Source organism: Silurus aristotelis (genome assembly GCF_946808225.1).
Source record: "Silurus aristotelis genome assembly, chromosome: 17".
Lineage (NCBI taxonomy): Eukaryota > Metazoa > Chordata > Actinopteri > Siluriformes > Siluridae > Silurus > Silurus aristotelis.
This window is the reverse complement of record NC_139590.1, coordinates 4,830,546-4,853,599: the sequence shown is the minus strand read 5'-3', so window position 1 is coordinate 4,853,599 and position 23,054 is coordinate 4,830,546. Positions and strand designations below refer to the sequence as shown.

General features: G+C 38.7%; 2 protein-coding genes and 1 long non-coding RNA gene across 3 annotated transcripts; 2 read left to right on the top strand and 1 right to left on the bottom strand.

Moving 5' to 3' along the window:
* Nucleotides 1-2,493: 2,493 nt before the first annotated feature.
* On the bottom strand, nt 2,494-4,991 carry rps11 (ribosomal protein S11). Its single transcript, XM_083567295.1, has 5 exons — nt 4,870-4,991; nt 3,653-3,787; nt 3,371-3,446; nt 3,013-3,142; nt 2,494-2,688 (listed from the first exon to the last, which is right to left on the bottom strand). Exons 1-5 carry the CDS (start codon nt 4,882-4,884, stop codon nt 2,565-2,567), a joined length of 480 nt encoding a protein of 159 aa, XP_083423421.1. The 5' UTR covers nt 4,885-4,991; the 3' UTR covers nt 2,494-2,564.
* Nucleotides 4,992-13,445: 8,454 nt separating this feature from the next.
* On the top strand, nt 13,446-20,542 carry LOC310740486 (apoptosis regulator BAX-like). Its single transcript, XM_083567294.1, has 6 exons — nt 13,446-13,593; nt 15,660-15,708; nt 15,819-16,007; nt 19,461-19,596; nt 19,802-19,906; nt 20,389-20,542. The coding sequence occupies exons 1-6, from the start codon at nt 13,560-13,562 to the stop codon at nt 20,485-20,487; spliced, it is 612 nt and encodes a 203-aa protein (XP_083423420.1). The 5' UTR covers nt 13,446-13,559; the 3' UTR covers nt 20,488-20,542.
* LOC310740492 lies at nt 17,258-19,195 on the top strand. Its single transcript, XR_014537665.1, has 2 exons — nt 17,258-18,427; nt 18,606-19,195. It is a non-coding gene; the product is annotated as an uncharacterized lncRNA (long non-coding RNA).
* Nucleotides 20,543-23,054: the final 2,512 nt, after the last annotated feature.

Sequence of the window (23,054 nt, the reverse complement as noted above, 5' to 3'; positions counted from 1 at the left end):
GCATGGTGGTGGCAGCATCATGCTGTGGGGGTGTTTTTCAGCTGCAGGGACAGGACGACTGGTTGCAATCAAGGGAAAGATGAATGCGGCCAAGCACAGGGATATCCTGGACGAAAACCTTCTCCAGAGTGCTTTGGACCTCAGACTGGGCTGAAGGTTTACCTTCCAACAAGACAATGACCCTAAGCACACAGCTAAAATAACGATGGAGTGGCTTCACAACAACTCCGTGACTGTTCTTGAATGGCCCAGCCAGAGCAATGACTTAAACCCAATTGAGCATCTCTGGAGAGACCTAAAAATAGCTGTCCACCAACGTTTACCATTCAACCTGACAGAACTGGAGGGGACCTGCAAGGAGGAATGGCAGAGGATCCCTGAATCCAGGTGTGAAAAACGTGTTGCATCCTTCCCAAAAAGACTCATGGCTGTATTAGATCAAAAGGGGGCTTCTACTAAATACTGAGCAAAGGGTCTGAATACTTAGGACCATGTGATATTTCAGTTTTTCTTTTTTAATAAATCTGCAACAGTGTCAACAATTCTGTGTTTTTCTGTCAATATAGGGTGCTATGTGTACATTCATGAGGAAAAGAAATGAACTTAAATGATTTTAGCAAATGGCTGCAAAATAAAAAAGAGTGAAAAATTTAAGGGGGTCTGAATACTTTCCGTACCCACTGTATATATACACAGTACAGACCAAAAGTTTGGACACACCTTCTCATTCAAAGAGTTTTCTTTATTTTACATGACTATGAAAATTGTAGATTCACACTGAAGGCATCAAAACTATGAATTAACACATGTGGAATTATATATGGAATTATATACATAACAAAAAAGTGTGAAACAACTGAAAAATCTCATATTGTAGGTTCTTCAAAGTAGCCACCTTTTGCTTTGATTACTGCTTTGCACACTCTTGGCATTCTCTTGATGAGCTTCAAGAGGTAGTCACCTGAAATGGTCTTCCAACAGTCTTGAAGGAGTTCCCCGAGAGATGCTTGGCACTTGTTGGCACTTGTTGGCCCTTTTGCCTTCACTCTGCGGTCCAGCTCACCCCTAAACCATCTCGATTTGGTTCAGGTCCGGTGACTGTGGAGGCCAGGTCATCTGGCGCAGCACCCCATCACTCTCCTTCTTGGTCAAATAGCCCTTGATGCCTTCAGTGTGACTCTACAATTTTCATAGTCATGAAAATAAAGAAAACTCTTTGAATGAGAAGGTGTGTCCAAACTTTTGGTCTGTACTGTATATATATATATATATATATATATATATATATATATATATATATATATATATATAAAAGGATGTAACGGTTCGGTACGTACCGCACAAAATCAATTTTTTTAATTAACGCAGTTTACTGTTATTTGTGATGATCAACATTTGAACCCCAACAACCCCATGTCCCTCCTCTGCACATGTCCAAACCATCTCAATTTCACCTTCCTCACATTGTCTCCAAAACGTCCTACATGTGCGGTCCCTCTAATAAACTCATTTAGACCTATAGAACACTGCATGCCCACAGAGAGCAAAAGAACATGAGCAATTAAACAGCCAGACATGTTTTCATGTAAAAATTGCAAGGAAACATCCAGCTGTCTCTCTTCATTTTCACATTAATCATTATATTTACAGTTTAAAATTTGGAGAATAAATTGTTTAGTCTAAGGAAGTGTTTGAGTTTTGCAGAAGTACTTCACAGACTTAAAGACCTGAATTCTGGTCAATGGTGTGTTGATTATTTTTCAGTTTAACTTAAAATGTAGTACATTGATTCTTTAGTCATCAGTTATCAGCGTTAATCCATAATGTTGGCACATATTTACATTTTGTATGAAAAAATTTGTTCTATAATTTTAAGATTAAAAACACTATGGAAATGTTATTTACTTAAAAGCTAAAGAAATCTCACCTATAATTTTCTATTTTATTCTGCAACAAAGACAATGACGTTTTGAAGGTCAAATTCTTGGATATTGAGCACCTACCCTGTCTGTCCCTCAAGGGACTGAATAAATCCTGGCTTACATTCCAAGATGTTTATTTTGCTTAATTGGTTTAATTCATATACTGCAATAAATGGTCATTAAATTGCCCTGGTTAACAGCAATGGAATAATGCTTGGTGCATGGCTTATCCATGTTAGATAAAACATCAAAACCTTAGTTAAAGCACTTAATTTGGATCAGGTAACTGGGATTTAAGGATATTAAAGCATTATTTCTCAATGCTGGTAACTTCCTCTGATGGAAGTATGAAGACACAAAAGCATACAATTTTATATTTATATAAAAAATTAAATTAAATAAATAAAAGCCTTTAGTGAGGCTCCAGATGTTCAGGATTTTTGATTATAGAATGTCAAAAAGCTTGTTAGATTAAGTGTCTGTATAACAGGGATGTCCTGGCCTGCAGCACATGGTTAGAAAGGTTACATAGCAACGGGAAAAGAAAAAAAAAAATTTAAACGTGCACACATCTATCGAACAGATTTATTCCACTTCCAAGTCATGGCAATACAGCGGAAACCAGAAAGCGTTCAAACAGATTTAAAACTTTTGAAATTGTTTCTTGGCTCCTGCTGCTTTGGTGACCTTTAGCACGTTGAACCGCACAGTCTTGCTGAGGGGTCTGCACTCTCCGACAGTGACGATATCACCTACGCTCACGTCCCTGCAGGAAACAGACAGAACAAAAATAGTTGAGATGCTTGGACACAAAAATGCACTTCATCGGGCAGCACACATCAGCCGGGTCGAGCCATGGCAACAAAGAGACCCCCACATTACTTGAGCGGTACTGTATATTATAACAATGACGCATTACAAAAAGGAGATAGAGCCGCATCAGCAAAGCCATTAGGCGTTGTCGTCAGAGCCTCAAAGGCTTGGAAGACCATCGTGAGAAAAGACATCATTTGCAGCTTAAACAAGATCTATAGCAGTTTAAATAAAGATTCAACTTTACAGCCAATTAGATTGGGCAAAGTTTATTCACCTGAAGCAGGGGGAGAGGTGGACAGACATGTTCTTGTGCCTCTTCTCAAAGCGGTTGTACTTGCGGATGTAGTGCAGGTAGTCACGGCGAATGACGATGGTCCTCTGCATCTTCATCTTGGTCACCACACCTGTGGCATGAACACTTGCATATAAATTTACCTGCATTTACAAAGCAACTTACCCCAAAAAACAACCCACAGCTATTTAATTACAGGTCACTTTTTTTGTGTGTAGATGCATCAGTACTGCCATAAGGCAATGTCGTCAGAGCCCAAAGGACTTGGAAGACCATCGTGAGAAAAGACATCATTTGCATCCCAGGACAGAAAGCTGAAGCTCAAGCCAAGAAAACGTACCAGACAGAATACGGCCTCTGATGGAAACGTTGCCGGTAAATGGGCATTTTTTATCAATGTAAGTGCCATCAATAGCCTGTGAAAAGAAAATAGACACTAAATCTTCAAAGATAAAACACAGGGTGTATAGACTTGCCAAAATAAAAAGGCAACCATTTAAAAACTGCATCAGCATAGCCATTAGGCATTATCCTCAAAGCCACATAGGCTCAGAAGACCATCGTGAGAAAAGACATCACTTGCAGTCAAACATCAAGATTAGAAATTTTTAAGAGATCTCACCTCTCTTGGGGTTTTGAAGCCTAATCCGACATTTCGGTGGTAACGTGGCAGCTTCTCTTTTGCACCTGCGTCACCAACCAACACTCGCTTTTTGTTCTGGAAGATGGTGGGCTGCTTCTGATAGGACCTTTCATTCTGGAAAGAGAGGGAGACAGGTTATAGGATGCGCGTAAACGGCATTAAACGGGACGTTAGTAGGGTTTAGAAACTGCATCAGTGTCGCCATTAAGGCAATGTCGTCAAAGCTCCAAAGGCTTGGAAGACCATCGTGAGAAAAGACATCATTTGCAGTAGGAGGAAATCGGACGAGATAAATAGGAGGAGTGAGTTAGATAGACAAGTAGAGTGAATTAGTTTGATAGAGAAACAAATTTACAGTAGCCAGGTCAGACTTACAAATCACTTAACATGTAGGATCTTGAGGTTAAGTTAAAAAAAAGCTAACAATGAGTAAGAAGGTAGAATTATATAAAGTTAAAAACAAATACACTTTCAAAGAAGTGCAATGGGGTAAAACTAAAATGCACATTAAGGTGCAAGTTATAAACGTTGCAAAATAACCTACAACTTAAGTTGAACTATTAGGTTGATATCAGGGTTTTAATGTAAACAAACAGGGGTTTTGGAAGTTCTTGGATTTTATGGAAACCTGAGTTGAAATGACTTCTTATACATAGTCTACATGGAGGAACACTTATCCAAGATTTGTGGTGTGTCTATAGATATACACTTTGGTGATTGGTTTCCCAGAGTTTCAGAAGGAATTTAAGCACATCTCCAAGGTTGGTAACATGTGGCTGATATGATGCACAGTCGTGTGTTGGCTATAAAGAGTTTTTTTTCCAGACTGGGACGACAGCCAGGTGTGTGTGTGTGTGTGTGTGTGTGTAGGCCTTATACAGATACAAAACACTCAAGAAATAATCTACATGAAGAAAAAACATTAAACTCATAGAAATGAAGAACAAAAGAACATGTCTCGGTTTAACTCTACACCAAGAGAACACGCTTCATCACCACGCGCGGCCCTCACGCCTGTTTCCGCTCCGCGCGAGCGCACAATCTCGTATAATTTCAACAAAAAAACTTCGATAAACGACCAAATTCACACACTGACCCGTTTCCTGCGCTTATTTAGAGCATTTAATGCCGAACCCGACCCGAATTTAGTGCAAAAAAGACGCTTTAGGACTACCACGCCGCTCGGCTGAACGTACCTGAGTGTCCGCCATCTTTGCCAGCCGAGTCGTAAAGAGAACTACACATGCGCGAGAGAGACGGAAGAGCAGACCAGCCGGAAGTGACGCACACCTGAGGGGGCCGTTTCAGCACAAAGATGGACGGACAGAATAGAGTTTTTCTAGATATATTTTAAGGTCGATTATGTTTATTAATTAAGGAAATTACACACTTAAGTAAAAAAAAAAAAAAAATCATAAAATGTTAGAATATTATTTATTATTATTATTATTATTATTATAAAAGACATACATATTGTATTACGCAATTAAGCAAAAGCTATTAAAGTATTTATAAGGCAATACATTATATCATGCACACACACACATTTATATATATATATATATATATATATATATATATATATATATATATATATATATATATATATATATATATATATATATATGTATGTATTTCTTCTTGTAGCCTATAGGATCATACAAATATAAAGTAAAAAAAAAATGCATGTAAATAAAATGAACAATACATAGATACATAAAGCATGTATCTTCAAAAGGAAATTAAATCAGATTAGATTAGATTAGATTAGATTCAACTTTATTGCCATTACACATGTACAAGTACAAGGCAATGAAATGCAGAAATACAGAAAGACTAACAATGAGAATGGCTTACCAATCAAAATGTTCTTAAGCTCCAAACTCTGGAAAGGTGTTTTCCCATTTACACCTCTCCAGTTCAGCGTTTTAGCCGTCATTTTTGAATGCATGTCTCATAATTCGACAGACCGCGTCCTTCACGTTCACCTCATCCAGTAATCCAAGTTCAAGTACCTAAAATATTTAAGCATTCTGTCACTTTTAATCTTAAACACTAAAACATGCTTTAGTTTCTAATACCGGTATTAGCCAAACAAAATTAGATCAATTCAAATACTATGTTATTTAGTTTTTTTGTTCGATGTTTTTATGTATTTGATTGATCTCACACACCATTTAATTTTAACAGTAATTACTTAAAAACTATGCATACCTGACACTGTTACCCTTTCTCTCCCCATCCTGAGGCATCCTGAGGTTGCTCCAGCCCCAGTCACGTCCCACCTCATGAAGATTGTGGACCTTTAAAGAAGTAGATGCCGAACTTGCAAACATCCCGTACCATCTAGAGACGTACCAGTGCCAATTGGATCCCACTTCATGTGAAGTTTTGACATTGGACCTCCTTGAGTGTTAAAAGGCTCTGGCATGGAGAAGCTGGTGTTGGATCTGTGATGATCACACATGTTGAGCTATTTTATGAGTTGCTCAGTAGCTCCTAGTTTTATAAACACAAATGACTGTATAAGACTGTAGAAAGATCATTACTCATAATCTTACACTCCAGTGCTCATGTTAGTTCTCACTCTCCAGTGTTCTGTATTGTTTAAGATTTATGATCACACACTTGATGTCACCCAAATAAGGATGGGTTCCCCTTTCAAGTCTGGTTCCTCTCAAGGTTTCTTCCTCGTAACATCTAAGGGAGTTTTTCCTTGCCACAGTCACCACGGCTGCTCATCAGGGATAAATGCACACCATTCACCTTAACTGTTGATTTCTGTAAAGCTGCTTTGAGACAATATCTGTTGTGAAAAGCGCTATAGAAATAAACTTGACTTGACTTTTCGTTTGGTTTGCAGACAGGATCGAAGATCACTTTCCAGGGAAGTTATTGTGGAAACATTGTGAACTAACATGCTGTTTACATGCTGTTTTTTTGCACCTCTTGACTGCTGCTACTGCTGTTTTTTGCACTGCATTGTGTCTGTTTATATTTACTCCCAGTTATAGTGTTTACAGTTCTCTTTGTACAGTACTGTATAATCGAAGTATAGGTATATCTTGGGTTATGTGTTTTGTCTTGTGTTGTCTGTCTGTCTGCACTGTCTGTCTGTACTGTTTTTCGTCTGCACTGTTTGCACTAGGTTGCACTCGATGCACTTTATGTAGCTTTGTGTTGTGTTGTAGCTCTATGTTGTTGTTTAGTGTAGCACCAGGGTTGTGCAGGAACGTTGTCTCATTTTTATTGTGTACTGTGTAACATTGTGTATAGTAGAAATGACAACAAAAGTGACTTGACTTGACTTGACTTGACTTAAATGGTTTTAGCCTCTGTGCTCTCAAAATATTGTTTGCTTTAAGATCTTGCTTCATCCTCCTAACGTTCCTCTGCTGCTCCATAAGAATGTTTTGTTTAGTTAAAATATAATAGAGAACAAACATGCTGCAACAAACACAGGAAATGCAAGGTTTACCACACCACCCGTGCTGTGAACGAGCCTTATTATACAGTACTGTACAAAGAGAACTGTAAACACTATAACTGGGGGTAAATATAAACAGACACAATGCAGTGCAAAAAACAGAAGTAGCAGCAGTCAAGAGGTGCAAAAAAACAGCATGTAAACAGTATGTTAGTCCACAATGTTTCCACAATAACTTCCCTGGAAAGTGATCTTCGATCCTGTCTGCAAACCAGACAAAAAATCAAGTTAAGTTTATTTCTATAGCGCTTTTCACAACAGACATTGTCTCAAAGCAGCTTTACAGAAATCAACAGTTAAGGTGAATGGTGTGCATTTATCCCTGATGAGCAGCCGTGGCGACTGTGGCAAGAAAAAACTCACTTAGATGTTACGAGGAAGAAACCTTGAGAGGAACCAGACTCGAAAGGGGAACCCATCCTCATTTGGGTGACATCAAGAGTTTGATCATAAATCGTTCAACAATACAGAACACTGGAGAGTGAGAACTAACATGAGCACTGGAGTATAAGATTGTGAGTAATGATACATTACATACATAACATACATTGTAATATACAGTGTATGTTAGAAAACAAAAAGAAATCGTACATCTTATGACTGGGTCATGGCTTTAGAGGCTGGAGGAGTTTTCTCTGGAGGAGTTTCTCTGTGATTTGAAATGCCACGGTGACTGTGCCGCCTGTTCAGGAGCGAAATTGTGTCCCGTTGCCATGCAAACTTATTGTTATGTTCTGTGAGTTCTTGTGGCATTCTGGCAGAACTTCCTGCTTGACTTGGCTGATGGGAAATCTGATGAGGTGGCAGAGTTTGTTCAGGCAAGTTGAATGTGTGGCACAATGACTGACTAAGAGTTTTTTAATATGACTCAGAGGCAGGACTTTTCCCCAAAAAACGGGTGGTCTTGAGGTTTCCTTTATCTAAATCTCACCTGGGGACTTTTGGTGCTATATAGAAAGATGGTTCTGTCTTTGTCTTATAGGACTTGGTTGTAGTTCATTAGAAGCTGAACAAATTCTTTTGGACAGTGGCTGTATTTAAGAAGCTTATGGCAATAAATTTTTTAGGGATGTCAAAGCAAATCAGTAGTGTTTTGTCTAAAGAGATGGCAGAAAAATGAATGCTTACTAAATTTCATGAATGTTCATGTGAAGATAATATTCCCTTTTTTGCAGTTCAAAAAGAAATGTGACACAGTCATGTGATGACCTTTAATTGTCACAGACATTTTTTTTTACTGAGCGTAATGAAAAGGGAAGCCAGTAGACGGCGCTGTGTCGTAAGGTAGGCTGAAAGTCACCAACCCAAGGTGAGCACAGCATATTAGGCACACTAGGAATGGTAAGATTCACCGATTCACATCAGTGCATCGAAAAAAAATTAAAGATGTGATTCATTGATTTAAAGTGTGCATTGGATACAAGTGGGCATTTCTTTCACGATCCATCATTTATTTTTATTTTTTGATAAATTTGCATCTGTAAAACATGATTAATTTATATATAATTAGTAGTAGGTGCGCTATATTTTTATTGTTCAGAAAGTGACCAATAATTTGTCACCAATAATTTACATGCACGAGCGCATTCTCTCAGCACCACTGCTGCTACGTGAATATCACGTATCACAACACTACCGTGTCCTGAGAGGCACATAAAATACAGATTAACATGGCAGAGGTAGAGCTGCATCTTCCTGGAGACAGAACAGGAAATTGTTTATTTAATTTTTTTTGCACTGCAAAGGCATGTTTGTGAAAGGGAGGGCCATGGATTACAAAGTCAAAAAGCACTTTTTATGATTGTTTTTATATCAATTGTTATGAAGTCAAATTATGATTTGTTGTCTTATTTGAACCAAAGTAATAACAGCTAAGTATCTGTACCATATGGAATTATAGCATAGCATCATGTTTTTTTCCATTGCATCGTATTGTGTTGAATCAAACATGAATAAATCTTAATGTGGTGAACCGTGTCGCATCACATCGGTAGCTGCTTCATATGTATCTTTCATTTATCTTATCGTTGGCCTCAGTTATTATCCCTGATGTCAAGTCAAGTTTATTTCTATAGCGCTTTTCACAATGGATATTGTCTCAAAGCAGCTTTACTGAATTTAAGAGTTAAGGTGAACGATGTGTATTTATCCCAGATAAGCAGCCATGGTGACTGCACACTAATTAATATAAAATAACATTTCATTGGAAAGCGGTTTAGACACGAACATTGTACTGTATAACATATACAGTATGTTTACTGGTCTGTGTTTTTTTGTCTGCACTGTTTGCACTTATGTACTTTATGTGGCGAGGACACTTACTTTAGTCCTTAGCTCTGTATTCGGTTATGTTGTTTTTGTAGCTCCAGGGTGCAGGAGGAACGTTGTTTCATTTCACTGTGTACTGCTTCAGATATATATGGTTGAAATGACAATAAAAGCTTCATGACTTGACTTGACTTGACTTAAAATCACACATTGGACGTCTGATCAGAAAGTTGGAAGTTCCCAGCAGTGTCAATCTGTCATTGACAAAGGGTCCTTCGACCAAGGTTTGTAACCCTCAACTGTGTAAATTGTATCCTTGTAAGTCTTTGTTCTCGATAAGGGTCTGACAAATACAATAAAAAATGTATTGCTGATTAAATTTCTATAAATCATTCATGTAATAATGCTTTGAAAATATACCACCACAGTCCACTTTATTAGGAATACCTGTAAACCTGCACATCCATGCAAATGATCAAATCAGCCAATCTCAGATTGGCAGTGAGCATCTCAGAAAACATCACACTTGAGTTGGATGGGCTACAACAACAGAAGACCACCCCTGTGACCCATGAACAAGAATCTGAGGTAATCATGAGTGCAGATTTGCTAAAACTAGACAGAAAATATTGTGTTGTGACAGTCTGTCCAATTTAGGAGGCTATGATTCTTGTTCCTGCTTGAAAAGACTAGAACCCAATGTGGTGTTCTGCTGTTGGAGCCCATCCAACTTAAGGTTTAATGTTTTGTGAATGCTGAGATGCTTTTCTTCTCGCAAAACCCAAACGTATCTGGCCATTTTCTCAGACCTCCCTCATCAACAAGGTGTTTCCACCCACAGAAATATCCCTCACATGGTAGTTTGGTTATCGCATCGTTCTATGTATACTCTACAGACTGTTGTGTGAAAATTTCAGATCAGCAATTTCTGACATACTCAGTCCAGCCCAGCTGGCAGCAACATCCATGCTATGGTTAAAATGACACAGCGCACACATTTTCTTCCTTCTAATGTTTTGAACTGAAACAGAATCGAGTAGCTCATCTCATCTCAGGTCTGAGTCGTTATTTCTTTCATCACATGACTCCTATATACACTATGAAGTGCATTACACAGGAAGCAGAATTGAGTAGTTCATCTCATGACTCTTCTGGTCTGAGTGGTTCGTTCTTTTATCACCTACTCCCATAAATGCTACACAATGCAATAGATCAGTTTTTGTTTCGGTCCGAATCTTGACATTATTGTTACAATAATTATGGGAGTCACGAGACAAAAGAACTAACAATACGGACCAGAAGATATGAGGGATTGAGCTACTCATTCTGCTTATCATAATTTGTATTTGTCATATTTTCATTATTGGAACTATAGTCAAAGTTTGTGTATGTAGACATGTTCTGCTTACTGATAATGTAACATTTGATTAGATTTTTGATGGAGGCAATGAACTAAATGACTCAAAAAAAGTATTCGTAACGAGTTTCAAAGAACCAACTAAAATGATCCGATCTTCCCATCACTGACATGAACGTGCATGTATACAGGTTTCTTTCTTTTCTTTTTTTTTTTTTCCTCAATTCTTTTTATTGAAAAATCAACAATCACAGATACAAAAATGTAAACAGAATGTATACAGGTTTCTATTAAAGTGGATGGTACGTGTATAATAAGAGAAGTTGTATTCTATTACTAAATATTGTATACTTCATAATATGCCATTTAAGACACATTCTGTATGTACCATTCGGGTCTTTTTGATTAGCTCCCATGTGTATTTGGGCTGTAGTCATTCCCATGAACCAAAGTATATCTTATCACTAGATAAGCAATCTGAGACACAGATCACTAGCAGACAAGTGTGCTGTGAAAATATATATTAATATATAGAAAATATTAATTTTATTATTTATTTGTTGGGATTTGATCCAGGTTAGCAAAAATAATATTCTTTTTACTCTAGTGGAAGTGATGTTGATAATAAAAAGATATTGACATTGAAAATACTTTGAAAATATGTTATTTATAAATGTAAATTGGTGAAGAAAAATTTGGAGAGGTGAGAATTTGGCATTGATCTGAATATTTTAAAGCGTATAAACTGAGAAATAGGCCAGTCCTAGCTATATACAAAGTATGTGTTCACTTGGCAGTGACATTCAGAAGTGCATAATGAACATCCCATTTTAAATAGGCAGTGTGTTGCTGTGTTCCAGTTTTCACGAACGTATTTAATGGGACAGTCTGGTTCTAGCAGCATGTTTTAATGAAGAGGACTTTGTACAGAAAGCTGGAACAGGTTTTGGGCTTTCAGATTCCAGTGAAATGAAAACTTGATGTTACAGGAAACAAAGAAATGATATAAAGTACCAGTCCAAAGTTTGGACACACTTCGTCCTTTATTGTTTTTGTTTTTTTTATTTGATTATTATTATTTTTAACACTGTACACTAATATGGAAGACATCCAAACTATGACAGAACATGTATGGGATTTTGCAGTGAACAAATACGTGTTAAACGACCCAGAATATGTTTTATATATTCGATTATCCAAAGTAGTTACATTTAGCTTTGATGACAGCATATTTTTTTCTAACATTTTTTGCCATAATATGAATTTGTACAGTAGATGTAGAAGCACTAATAGGACTATTGACTATCTACTCTTTCCTCTGCATAAGAAAACTGATGGTCTAAAGCACATTTAGAATGCAAGAAATGTCACAAATGAACACTTGACAATTCACACCTCTGAATTGAAACCCGTTCAGGTGACAACCTCGTGAATCTGATAAGAGAATTACACGCAAATGCCAAGCTGTCATGAAAGCTAAATTTAGCTATTCAGGACAATCAGAAATATTAAACATATTCTGGGTTGTTTAAAAACGTTTTTGTTTGCTCGAAATTTCCGTACGTGTTCTCGAATGTCTTCCAAGTAGGTCTTGTTCGATGGGACAATCTGGTTCTACGGCCATGTCTTAATGAAGACACTTTCGTCCTGATTACTGGAGCACGTTTGTGCCTTCGGATTCCAGTGAAATGAAAACGTGATACTTCAAGAAGTAAAGCACCAATAGAGATCCTTTATAATGCTTCTATCGTTGTGGAAACTTTGGAGTAATACTGGTTATGGGTGTGATGGTCAGGTGTCAAAAGTTTGGCCATGTGGTGCATCTTGTAGTTGCTGCTGCGGTTTAATATAGATTTATATTGATCTTATTTATAATGTATTTAAAAGTAAATTGTTTGTTAATCTGTAATGGGAAAATTACAGAAGCCCTAAGAGGCCATGCATTATAATATTTTTCTTTCTTTCTTGCTTTCTCGTGATCTCGACATTACAAAAGTCGTTTTCACATTATCGTGACTTCTCGCGATCTCGACATAAACATCGTTTGCTCGCGATCGGTACGTAATCTGAATGTGTATTGTGCATAAGTGCATGTTTTAGAAGCAGCATTATCGCAGCGTCATGTATAATAATTAGGGGTTTAACTGGTACCAAAATTTTTCCAAACCTGTACTGAATGCAGTACGTTTAACGTGTGGATCCTAGTTAAAATCTCAGTTTTTCTTAAATAATATTTTTGTAATAAAATATTATAAAATATTATTTTATATATTTTATTTACGCAAGCAGGCATTTTATTTAAAAATCGTTAAAAAAAACTGTTTATGTTCACAAATGTTAATAATAATAATAATAATAATAATAATAATAATAATAATAATAAACTGGGTTAATAAAAAAAAAAAAAAAAAACGTCAAGCAATTGTTATTTTGCATTTCTTACCGAAATCGAACCGAACCGTGATTTTAAAAATACCGAGGTACGTATCGAGGTTTGAATTGTGTGTACCGTTACACCCCTACTAATACTACATAACAATTTATGGCGGTGTTTCTTGAACATGAATGAAAATGATAAACCGATCGCTATGAAACGTCGTTGGTTATGTCAAGATCAAGTCGTGCTCACGAGAAAAACAACTCCTGAGATGTCGTGGTCACGAGAAAACGAGAAAGATTTTAAATGACTACTTCCGGGTACGCCCCCTTTTTCTTCCCCTGTAACGTTTGCGTGACCGAGACGGAAATCCAGTGTGATTATTTTCCACGCAAACATGGCAGAGGCGCAGTCCGGAGAAGGCGACGTGGGTAAGAACGATTTTTCCGCCGACAATCTTTAACACAGCGTCCAAGATGGATTTCAGAAGACCAGGTTGATTCCTTGGGGGGTTTATGTGTGTTTGTATTGGGGAGAAAACGGACGCAGGAACTGTTGTGTGGCTCGTGTTTGCTAGCAGGCTAGTTAGCATAGGAGACAGAAACATGCCCGACAAAAGTCTTGTCAGACACCGGTTTATAATAAATATAATCTTTATATTTTAACAGTTTAATACAAAGAAATGTGATACATCAGCTGGTGATGGTGGTGGTGTTGTTTTCCTTGAAAGAGGGATGTTGTTTTCCTTGAAAGAGGGACGTTGTTTACCTTGAAAGAGGAATGACATCATCATCATCATCATCTATGTCATGCTCGTTTTGCTTCACCACTTACTCAGTGTCTTTGTTTACAATAGTTTTGTCCCCAATTAGGAAACAAAACATCAAGCGTATTATTCTAATCAAGCCATAACGCGCATGCTCAGGATAGTCATGTGATCTTGTTTTGTAAATTGATGATGGTTTTTTTTTTTTAAGATGCTTGGCTTATTATAGAGTAATCGGGCAGCTCATGAATCATGAACATCGGATCAACCCGTGGTCGTTATTTTACTTTTCTCACGTCCCTGACTTTTAAATAGGTGCTTTATCCTAATCAAGGTTGTGTGAGGTCCAGCTCCTATTCAGGGAACACTGGGCGTGATATGAGGACACACCCTGACTGGGACTCCGGTTCATCACCATGCACACGTACGAGGAGAATGTGTGGAAGTCTGACAGTAACTTGAGCTCGTGACCATATCAGGGACGTCGGAGTGAGGAGGATATTGTGGTTCGACATGCCGTCTGACATCGGATCATGGCGGCGGGATGTTCGAGTTACGAGGGCTTTCAGAAGCATTTCAGACCAAGTAGACAAAAACAGTCAAATACCTCAACGGACATATACGGGAAATCCTGTATGCGAAGTAGTTTGATCTTGAATGCATTGGCAGTTTCGAGTCATCTACTTTAGAAGGTCCTCAGGCTGGGCTGGGCGTAGTTTTGTTTTCGTTTGATTGAATCTTGCAACGTGTTTAATTTCAACGCAATTCAATTCACTTGTATTTGTGGAACGCGTTTAACGTTGTCCCGAAGCAGCATTTAGGAGATAGAGGGTCTAAAATTTAGAGCCTGCATCGAGGAAAAACCTCCCCGAGATGATGGAGGAAACCTTGAGAGGAACCCGTCCTCATTTGGGTGACACCGGATGTCCATTCCTTACAGTTTTAATAATTTTCGAGGTGTCCCTTGCTGCGATTGGCGCTTAGATGCAGAACCTTTTGCGGAAATTGCAGTCTTGAGCCATCTATAGTAGACCGTTTTGATTAATGAGCCTCCAAATCCATCCTCGGAGTTCTTGAGTTGCGCTCATTTTTAGGCCCTTGACGTGGAGGCATTTTCTAGCTGTGCTAATGGAAGGAAACGCCATCTAGAATTGGGGTGTCAGGATTAAATGGGCAGATCTGAAGAGAAGAAATGTAGGACAGGATCACTAGTATTTAACAAACACTTATTGCCTTTGTAATGGACACATGGGAGAGGAGCTGAACAATGGCAGTGGATATGCTCACTATCAGCTGAATCTAAAACAACAACAGTCAGCACGGACAAATATTATTGTACAGGAATCATTATATTAGTGTCTATGAGCCTGCTATAATCCTGTTCCTCATCCTGTGTGCGAGAGTTCACAGAGTTCAGCGATGACTCACGACACATAGCAGTATGAACAGTGTGAGGCTTTGTGTTCTACCGAAACTGAAACTTGCTATCGCTCTACAGCCTTTTATGTTTCCTTCCTGTCGTGTTTGCTGAGAAAATGAGTATTAACAAACAGGCTGAAGTGTAAGCGCGGCCTTAAGTCTCAGGGTTTCCCGTACGTGATTAAACCTGCGGGCGGCCCGAGCTACAACCAACTGTGCCTTGGCCCTATCACTCTTTCGCTTTTGCTCGACTTTCCTCTTTCTATATCTTTTCAGTTATCTCTGTTGTCTTTCTTGGTCTGTTTTTCGCAGGCATCACCAACGAGCAAATACTACAAGTAGGAGCTGTGCTGCTCAAGGAGTAAGAGTCTCTCCTGTCTTCTTTTATAAGTATTCTATATCTATAATTATATAGGGATATTTTTCTCATCTCGAAATCAAACCCGGCTTTCCTCTTTTTGTAATCCACAGATTCATTTTCGAGCGAGTTCGTCGGCACGGGGACAGCGGAGGGGATGCCGGGGGGGACAGCGGCGGGGACGGCAACATTTTGAGGAATGAACTGGGAGGCAGTGGACTGTGTGACCCCAGCCATAAGAAACTCGCCCAGTGTTTACAGCAGATCGGAGACGAACTGGACAACAATGCAGATCTGCAGAGGTGAGTTTATTATTATTATCTTCATAAGCGTGTTATATAAAATCTTTGTTTTCCCCCCATATAGCTCATTATCCCTCAAATATTTCCCAATGATTTACCCAATAATAATTTTTTTTTTAAAAAGACTTGAAGTTGCATGAATCCACCATCACATTTAGGATTTTTGTATATAATAAAAAAAAAGTAATTGATAAATAATAAAATATTGGACCAACGGGCCCTTTATCATTTGGCCCAAAGATTTAAGAAATGTAGGCTTTGATAGACTTTCAATTAAGTGGCAAAAAATACATAATTATTATGAAAATGCGAGTAGTATTCCAACAGTCTTGTAATCTGTCATTACAAAGCTTTTAGGATGCTTCATTATGTGCAAGGAGGAAACGCAACACAACGAAATAATAATGGAAAATATTATACATTTCTAAACAACATAGACCATAGGGGAAAAAAACTGGAAAAAAAAAAAATGGGCTGCCACCCATGAGCTTCTGGTCAGTTACCTGGAATTTTTAGTTCATCAGTTATGCATTGATAAAAAATAGAGGAGGCAGTGTGGTAGCAGAGTTCAAGATTTTGCAATTATCATGGAGAGAGACGAAGGTGGACGGGATTAAAGGCGAGGATGGACAGGATTAGAGGTGAGGATGGACAGGATTAAAGATGAGGATGGACTGGATTAGAGACGTGGATTTACAGGATTAGAGGCGAGGATGGACAGGATTAGAGGCGAGGATGGACAGGATTGGACAGGATTAGAGGCGAGGATGGACAGGATTAGAGGCGAGGCTGGACAGGATTAAAGATGAGGATGGACAGGATTAGAGGCGTGTTTATAATGTTTATTTTTTCAACCGTGCAGGTAGGACGTTTTTTTAGACACGGTCTGAGAGAAAAACAGTCAGGAGAAAAAGAGGAAGGCCAAGGAGCAGGTTCATGGATGTGATGAGGGAAGACATGGTTGGTTTGAAAGAGGCAGTTGTAGAAGACAAGGTGGTGTGGAGACGGATGATCCGCTGTTGTGACCAGGAGCAGCTGAAGGAAGAAGAAGAATTTATGTAATAATATACATTTATTAGTATGTTTTATTTATCAGTTCAACACACAGTATCTCACAGAAGTGAGATGTTTTATTATATGTTCTTAAGGGACAATATTAAAGAAATGAAACTATATATATATATATATATATATATATATATATATATATATATATATATATATATATATATATATATATATATCTATATCTTCAAAAGTGAGTAGACCCTCAGTGATAAAAGCTGTACATCGTGTAACCATGCAAAGCCACACGTCCTATTCATCATGTTCATGTTTGTGTCTGCTCGACAGGACCATACAAATTTGTGTACCTTGTATTAGAGCAGTTCAATTGTGGTGCTTTGAGTACAATTCTCTCCTACTGAACACTGGATGTTCAACATGGCACCTCATAGGAAAGATGCCACTTCAAAAAACTGACACTAGTGCTGCAGCGTTGCTTTAGAGGTTGCAGAAGCGGAAGGTCCCCTTGTCAATGCTCAGACCATAAGCCACAAACTGCAACAAGTCGGTTTGCATTGCCGTCTTCAAGAAGTCGCCTCTTCTGAAAATAACTCACAAGTGCATAAATTACTGGAACCATGTCCAGTGGTCTGATGAGACTAAGATAAACTTGTTTGGTTCAGATGGTGTCCAGCATGTGTGGAGACACCCTGGTGAGGAGTAACAAGAAAATGGTGTTCATCCTACAGTCAATGGTGGTGGTAGCATCATGGTCTGGGGCCGCACGAGTGCTGCTCGTATTGGTGACTGTGAGTTCTTTGAGGGGAAACATCAATTCCAACATGTACTGTGACATCCTGAATCAGAACAGAACGGCAGGTTTCCAACATAATAACGACCCCAAACACACCACCAAGATGACAACTGCCTTGCTGAGAAAGCTGAAGGTGAAGGTGATGAAGTGGCCAAGTATGTCTCCAGACCTGAACCCTATTGAGCACCTGTAGGCCTCCTCAATTGTAAGATGGAGATACAGTATGTGTGTAACATTTAGCAGCTCCGCGATGTCATTATGGAGGAGTGGAAGAAGATCCCAGCAACAACCTGTGCAGCTCTGGTGAATTCCATGCCCAGGAGGATTAAGGCAGAGCTACATAACAGTGGTGCTCACACAAAATACTGACACTTTGGACACAAATTTCTATAGTATTGCTCCTCGAAAAGATGTAGTAAATCGGTTGCTGAAATGTGAGGGATGTACTCACTTTTGTGAGATACTGTATGTATACGACACAATACGACAAAAAGATTTTTTCGGTTCCTGCGGCGTGTATACGATGTCTCTCCGGTCAGGGTTAACATTATGGACCGGTAACGTGAATAATGGCACCTGTTAGTCGGAGGAATATGGTGAGGCAGCAAGTGAACGTTTTGTTTTAAAAATTGAGGTTGAAATGAAGCAGGAAAAATGGCAAAGCATAAGGATTTGAGCGAGTTTGACGAGGGCCAAATTGTGACGTCTAGACGACTGGGTCAGAGCGTCTCCGAAGGTTAGTACCTGTTAGCACGTGTTAGTGGGTGGAATATGGTGAGGCAGCAAGTGAACGTTTTGTTCTCAAAGCTGAGGTTAGAGTGAAGCAGGAAAAATGGCAAAGCGTATGGATTTGAGCGAGTTTGACAAGAGCCAAATTGTGACGTCTAGACGACTGGGTCAGAGCGTCTCAGAAACTGCAGCGCTTGTGGGACGTTCCCGGTCTGCAGCGATCAGTATCTATCAAAAGTTGTCCAAGGAAGGAACAGTGGAGCTGAAGAAGTGAATGCTGTTTTGGCAGCAACACAATATTGCTATGGTTGTCATAATGTCACGCCTGGTCGTCGTATGTATATATAATGGCGGTATTATATAAATGCTTTCATTTTCACATCTCTAACAGCTCATTGTCTGTTGTAAGATCCAGAGAAAAGATCTTATCATACTCACAGTGTGTCTCGTACAGTACGTTCTGTAATATCATAACATGACTGCTGATGTCAAATAATAAACAAGCTGACAGGTGATCAAGGTAGAACACAGGACGTTCCTACCACCTGCCCGTGATCCGGTTTATGATTCATGTAACGTGCAATTTTGACTTCTGAAAACTGTTGCCAACAGGGGTTTTACGTCGTTAAAGCTTAGAAAAGCCCAATGCAGTTTGTTGGATTTGTATTTCTGTAAACTGTATTTAATAACTATTGATAATATGTAATGGATATGTGTATTGTGTATATACAAGTTTATGGAATGTGTGTACACAGGAGATAGAGGCGTTGGTGGAGGATAGGAAGAAAGAAAATCCCATCATTGTACTAGATTTCTCTCTCTCTCTCTCTCTCTCTCTCTCTCTCTCTCTCTCTCTCTCTCTCTCTTTCTCTCTCTCTCTCTCTCTGTCTCTGTTTTTGCGACAGAATGTTAGCCGACTCGTCGATCCAGCCGACTCGAGAAATCTTTGTGAAGGTGGCACGTGAGATTTTCTCGGACGGGAAGTTCAACTGGGGCAGAGTGGTGGCGCTGTTCTACTTCGCTTGTCGACTTGTGATGAAGGCAAGGATGCACACCCAGCTTTATTTAAAAAAATAAAAAAATAAAAAATCTTTTGTTCTCCAAGACAAGATTCTTTATACTTTTCATGTCCAGTTAGTTTACGAAGAAGGTGTATTTTGTGTAGCCTTGGATCTGTCCTTGTGAGCGCTGGTTCACGTCTGCGTGAAACTTCATCGCATTTTTTTTTGTTTACACGCAACCTCAGGCTCTTTTGAAGAAAATTCCAGAAATCATCCAAACCATTGTCACCTGGACTATGGACTACCTGCAGGAACATGTGATTTCCTGGATTCAGGAACAGGGAGGCTGGGTAAGCGTCTTTATAAGTGTTTTTCTATTAGGAATGGGACATTTTTACTGGACACCGAACTTAGTGGTTAAGGCTCTGGGTTATTGATCAGACGTCAGGATTTAAGCCCTGGCATTACCAAGATGCCACCATTAGGGCCCCTGAGCAAGGCCCTTAACCCTCTGTGCTCCAGGGGGCACTGTAACATGTATGACCCTGAACCCAGCTTCCTAACATCACTGGGATGTGTGGACCGTATTTCACTGTAGTTGGAAAGTTGCTTTCTTGCTTTTTTTCTTTTCTTTTTTTTTTTTTTTTTACTTGACCTTTCTTTCTTTCTTTCTTTCTTTCTTTCTTTCTTTCTTTCTTTCTTTCTTTCTTTCTTTCTTTCTTTCGCAAAACATTCTAAAACAGAGAAAGCTAAAACAAGGCGACTCAGAGTTCATCCGAAATGTATTCATTTATATTCCTCCTTTCTTACCTTCTTTTTCTCTCTTTCTCAGGAGGGGATCCGCTCCTACTTCGGTACACCGACCTGGCAGACAATCGGCGTCTTTCTGGCCGGAGTTTTAACCACCGTGCTGGTAATGCGCAAAATGTGAAAACGAGAAAGAAAGAGAAGAAGAAGAAGAAGAAAATGAAGCGAGAGAGCAAGACTGGCGGGAAACAAAAAGACAGAGGGCAGAGGGAGGGAGAGACAGAGCTGATAAAGGGAACAGAGGAATGAAGAGAGAGAAAGGCAGTAAGAGGCAGATGCATTATTATGTGAATGGAGGGAGAGAGAGAGAGAGAGAGAGAGAGAGAGAGAGAGAGAGAGAGAGAGAGATCAGACCGAGATCTGATGATCACGAGAGAAGCGTTATTTTAATAAGGAAATATTTCTATTTCCTTTCTTGTCTATCTATATATATATATATATATATATATATATATATATATATATATATATATATATATATATATATATATATATATATATATATATATATATATATATATATATATATATATATATATATATATATATATATATGCACTGAAAAATGAGAGGATGAGGGAGACAGGAGGGAAAAGAGGTGGTTTTGGACCTTAATTTTTAAGTTATTTATTTTTATCATCAGGCAAACCTGAATAATAATTGCCTTGGACTTTATATATAGAGTAGATCAGACGTTTAGATTAGCCTTTCGAAGAAATTGACAGACGATTCCTGTACTAGGAAATGATCTGCATGCCTACTTGAATCGCTCATCTCTCGCAACGAACACAAAAATTGCACATACTTATTACTTGCAAAGGGTTTATAAAGGCTTTATAAGCATGCCATCGCTCTTTTACCTCACAATGTCCTTTGTTTTATATTTGTTTTCTTTTACGGTGTTCGCATTAGGTTCAGGAGGTGCTATGCTCTGTCTCCCTCGTTCTTTCTCTCATTCTTTCCTTTTTTCGTTTTCGACACCCGGGTAGTGCTACTACTGAGCGGATCTGTGTGCGGTCCTGGCCGGAGTTTGCGCACGTCCACGTGCGGGGACACGGTTGCGATTTTCGGTGCTGAAGTCATATGCAGAGACGCCAAGGGAGTTTGCAGCTTTGCCTGAGAATTGGAGTTAACGACTAATCTAATAACGCAGGGGTTTTTTATTCGAGTCATGGCTGCATTCGTTATCAATTTCTGGCGTCTACATGGTGGCGCAGGAAAACGGGAAAATGTTCTGAAGTAGGGGTTGGTGGAAATCTACGAATTAATTAACCTGCAAGAACAATTGGCTCTCTCCAAATAACCCACGCCCTCTAATTCTGTCCCCCTGCGTCCGCTGACCCCATGACATGGCCATCTCGTCTAATTAGCATATTATTTACAGAGCAATAGATCCTCCTAATATTCCTCCAAATTGCTGCAAGCTCCCTCGGTGTAAAGACGTACGCGTGTCTCCTGTTTGAAAGTACACACTTGCACATAGACATCGACCCGGTCTTCTCAAAGTGGTCTTAGTACTGTACTCCCCTCCCCCGTTTCTATTATTCGAAACCCAATCACATGCAATCACTTTTATACACTTTCTCATGTTTTTGTGTTATTTGGATACAATTTTTTTTTTAAATACGTTTTCTTCTTATGTTGACAGTGCCTTGGCCTTTTTATTCTAAATCCACTTTGATACAATCACCATTTTGTCGTCCTGTCCTACTGTTTGTATAATTGTATACACTTTGCTGGATTGATGCTTTCGGAGCTGTTTTTTCTCTCTGTGAACTACCTTTTTTTGTAAGTTGTGATAAGTAATAATAAAATGTTTTTATGAATTTCAATTCAAATGGTGGATGGAGGACTTTGTTACGGGACGATCTGGTTTTTTTTTTTTTGGACGCATCACCATTTTCAAATCACCCTCACTAAACTGCTACCAGCTTCAGATTTAAAATAATGTGCAGTTTCAACGTCATGTCTAATTAAGATTTGGTGGTAAGAACATATACAACGTTTTAACGAACAATTCAAAGGACCAAACTCCTCCTTCTCTATTGTTAGGAAGCTTGTTCGCTATATTCATTTTATTTGTATTTGTATAGTACTTTTATCAGTGGGCATTGTTTTAAAAACAATAAAGTATAAAGTCAGAATGTATGTTTAGTCCCTATACTTTTTAATTTTTCCTTATACTTCTACATTTATACCCAATGATTGAGCCTGTGGCAACTGTGTCAAGGAAAAACTCCCTGAGGTGGCATGAGGAAGAAACATTGAGAGGAACCAGACTGAAAAGGGAAACCCATGACACAGAATGTCCATTTATTACAGTTCCTTAAAAAGTCATCACACCCTCACCAATTTACAAGACGGACTTTTCAAGCAAAGCTGGACATCGTGAGAAAAAGTCGGTCGAAACGGTTCAAAACTGTTGTTGCGCTTTTTTTCCGTGAACCATTTATACTTTTTTTATTTTCTTTTCTGTAGATTTTCATTTCCAATCCCCAGGGAAAAAATGCACAGAAAACCCAAGGTCATTTGATGAGGTTTATATCGATGTTTCTGCTAGAGATGATGTATGTGAGCAGTGCAGCTGTGGCTACAGTGAAAGGAGAATTGTTAAATTGGGTGCATTGAGATTCCTGTCTGTGATTACACCGCGTTTCTTTATAATGCTGTGGCATCATAGTGATATTAAGA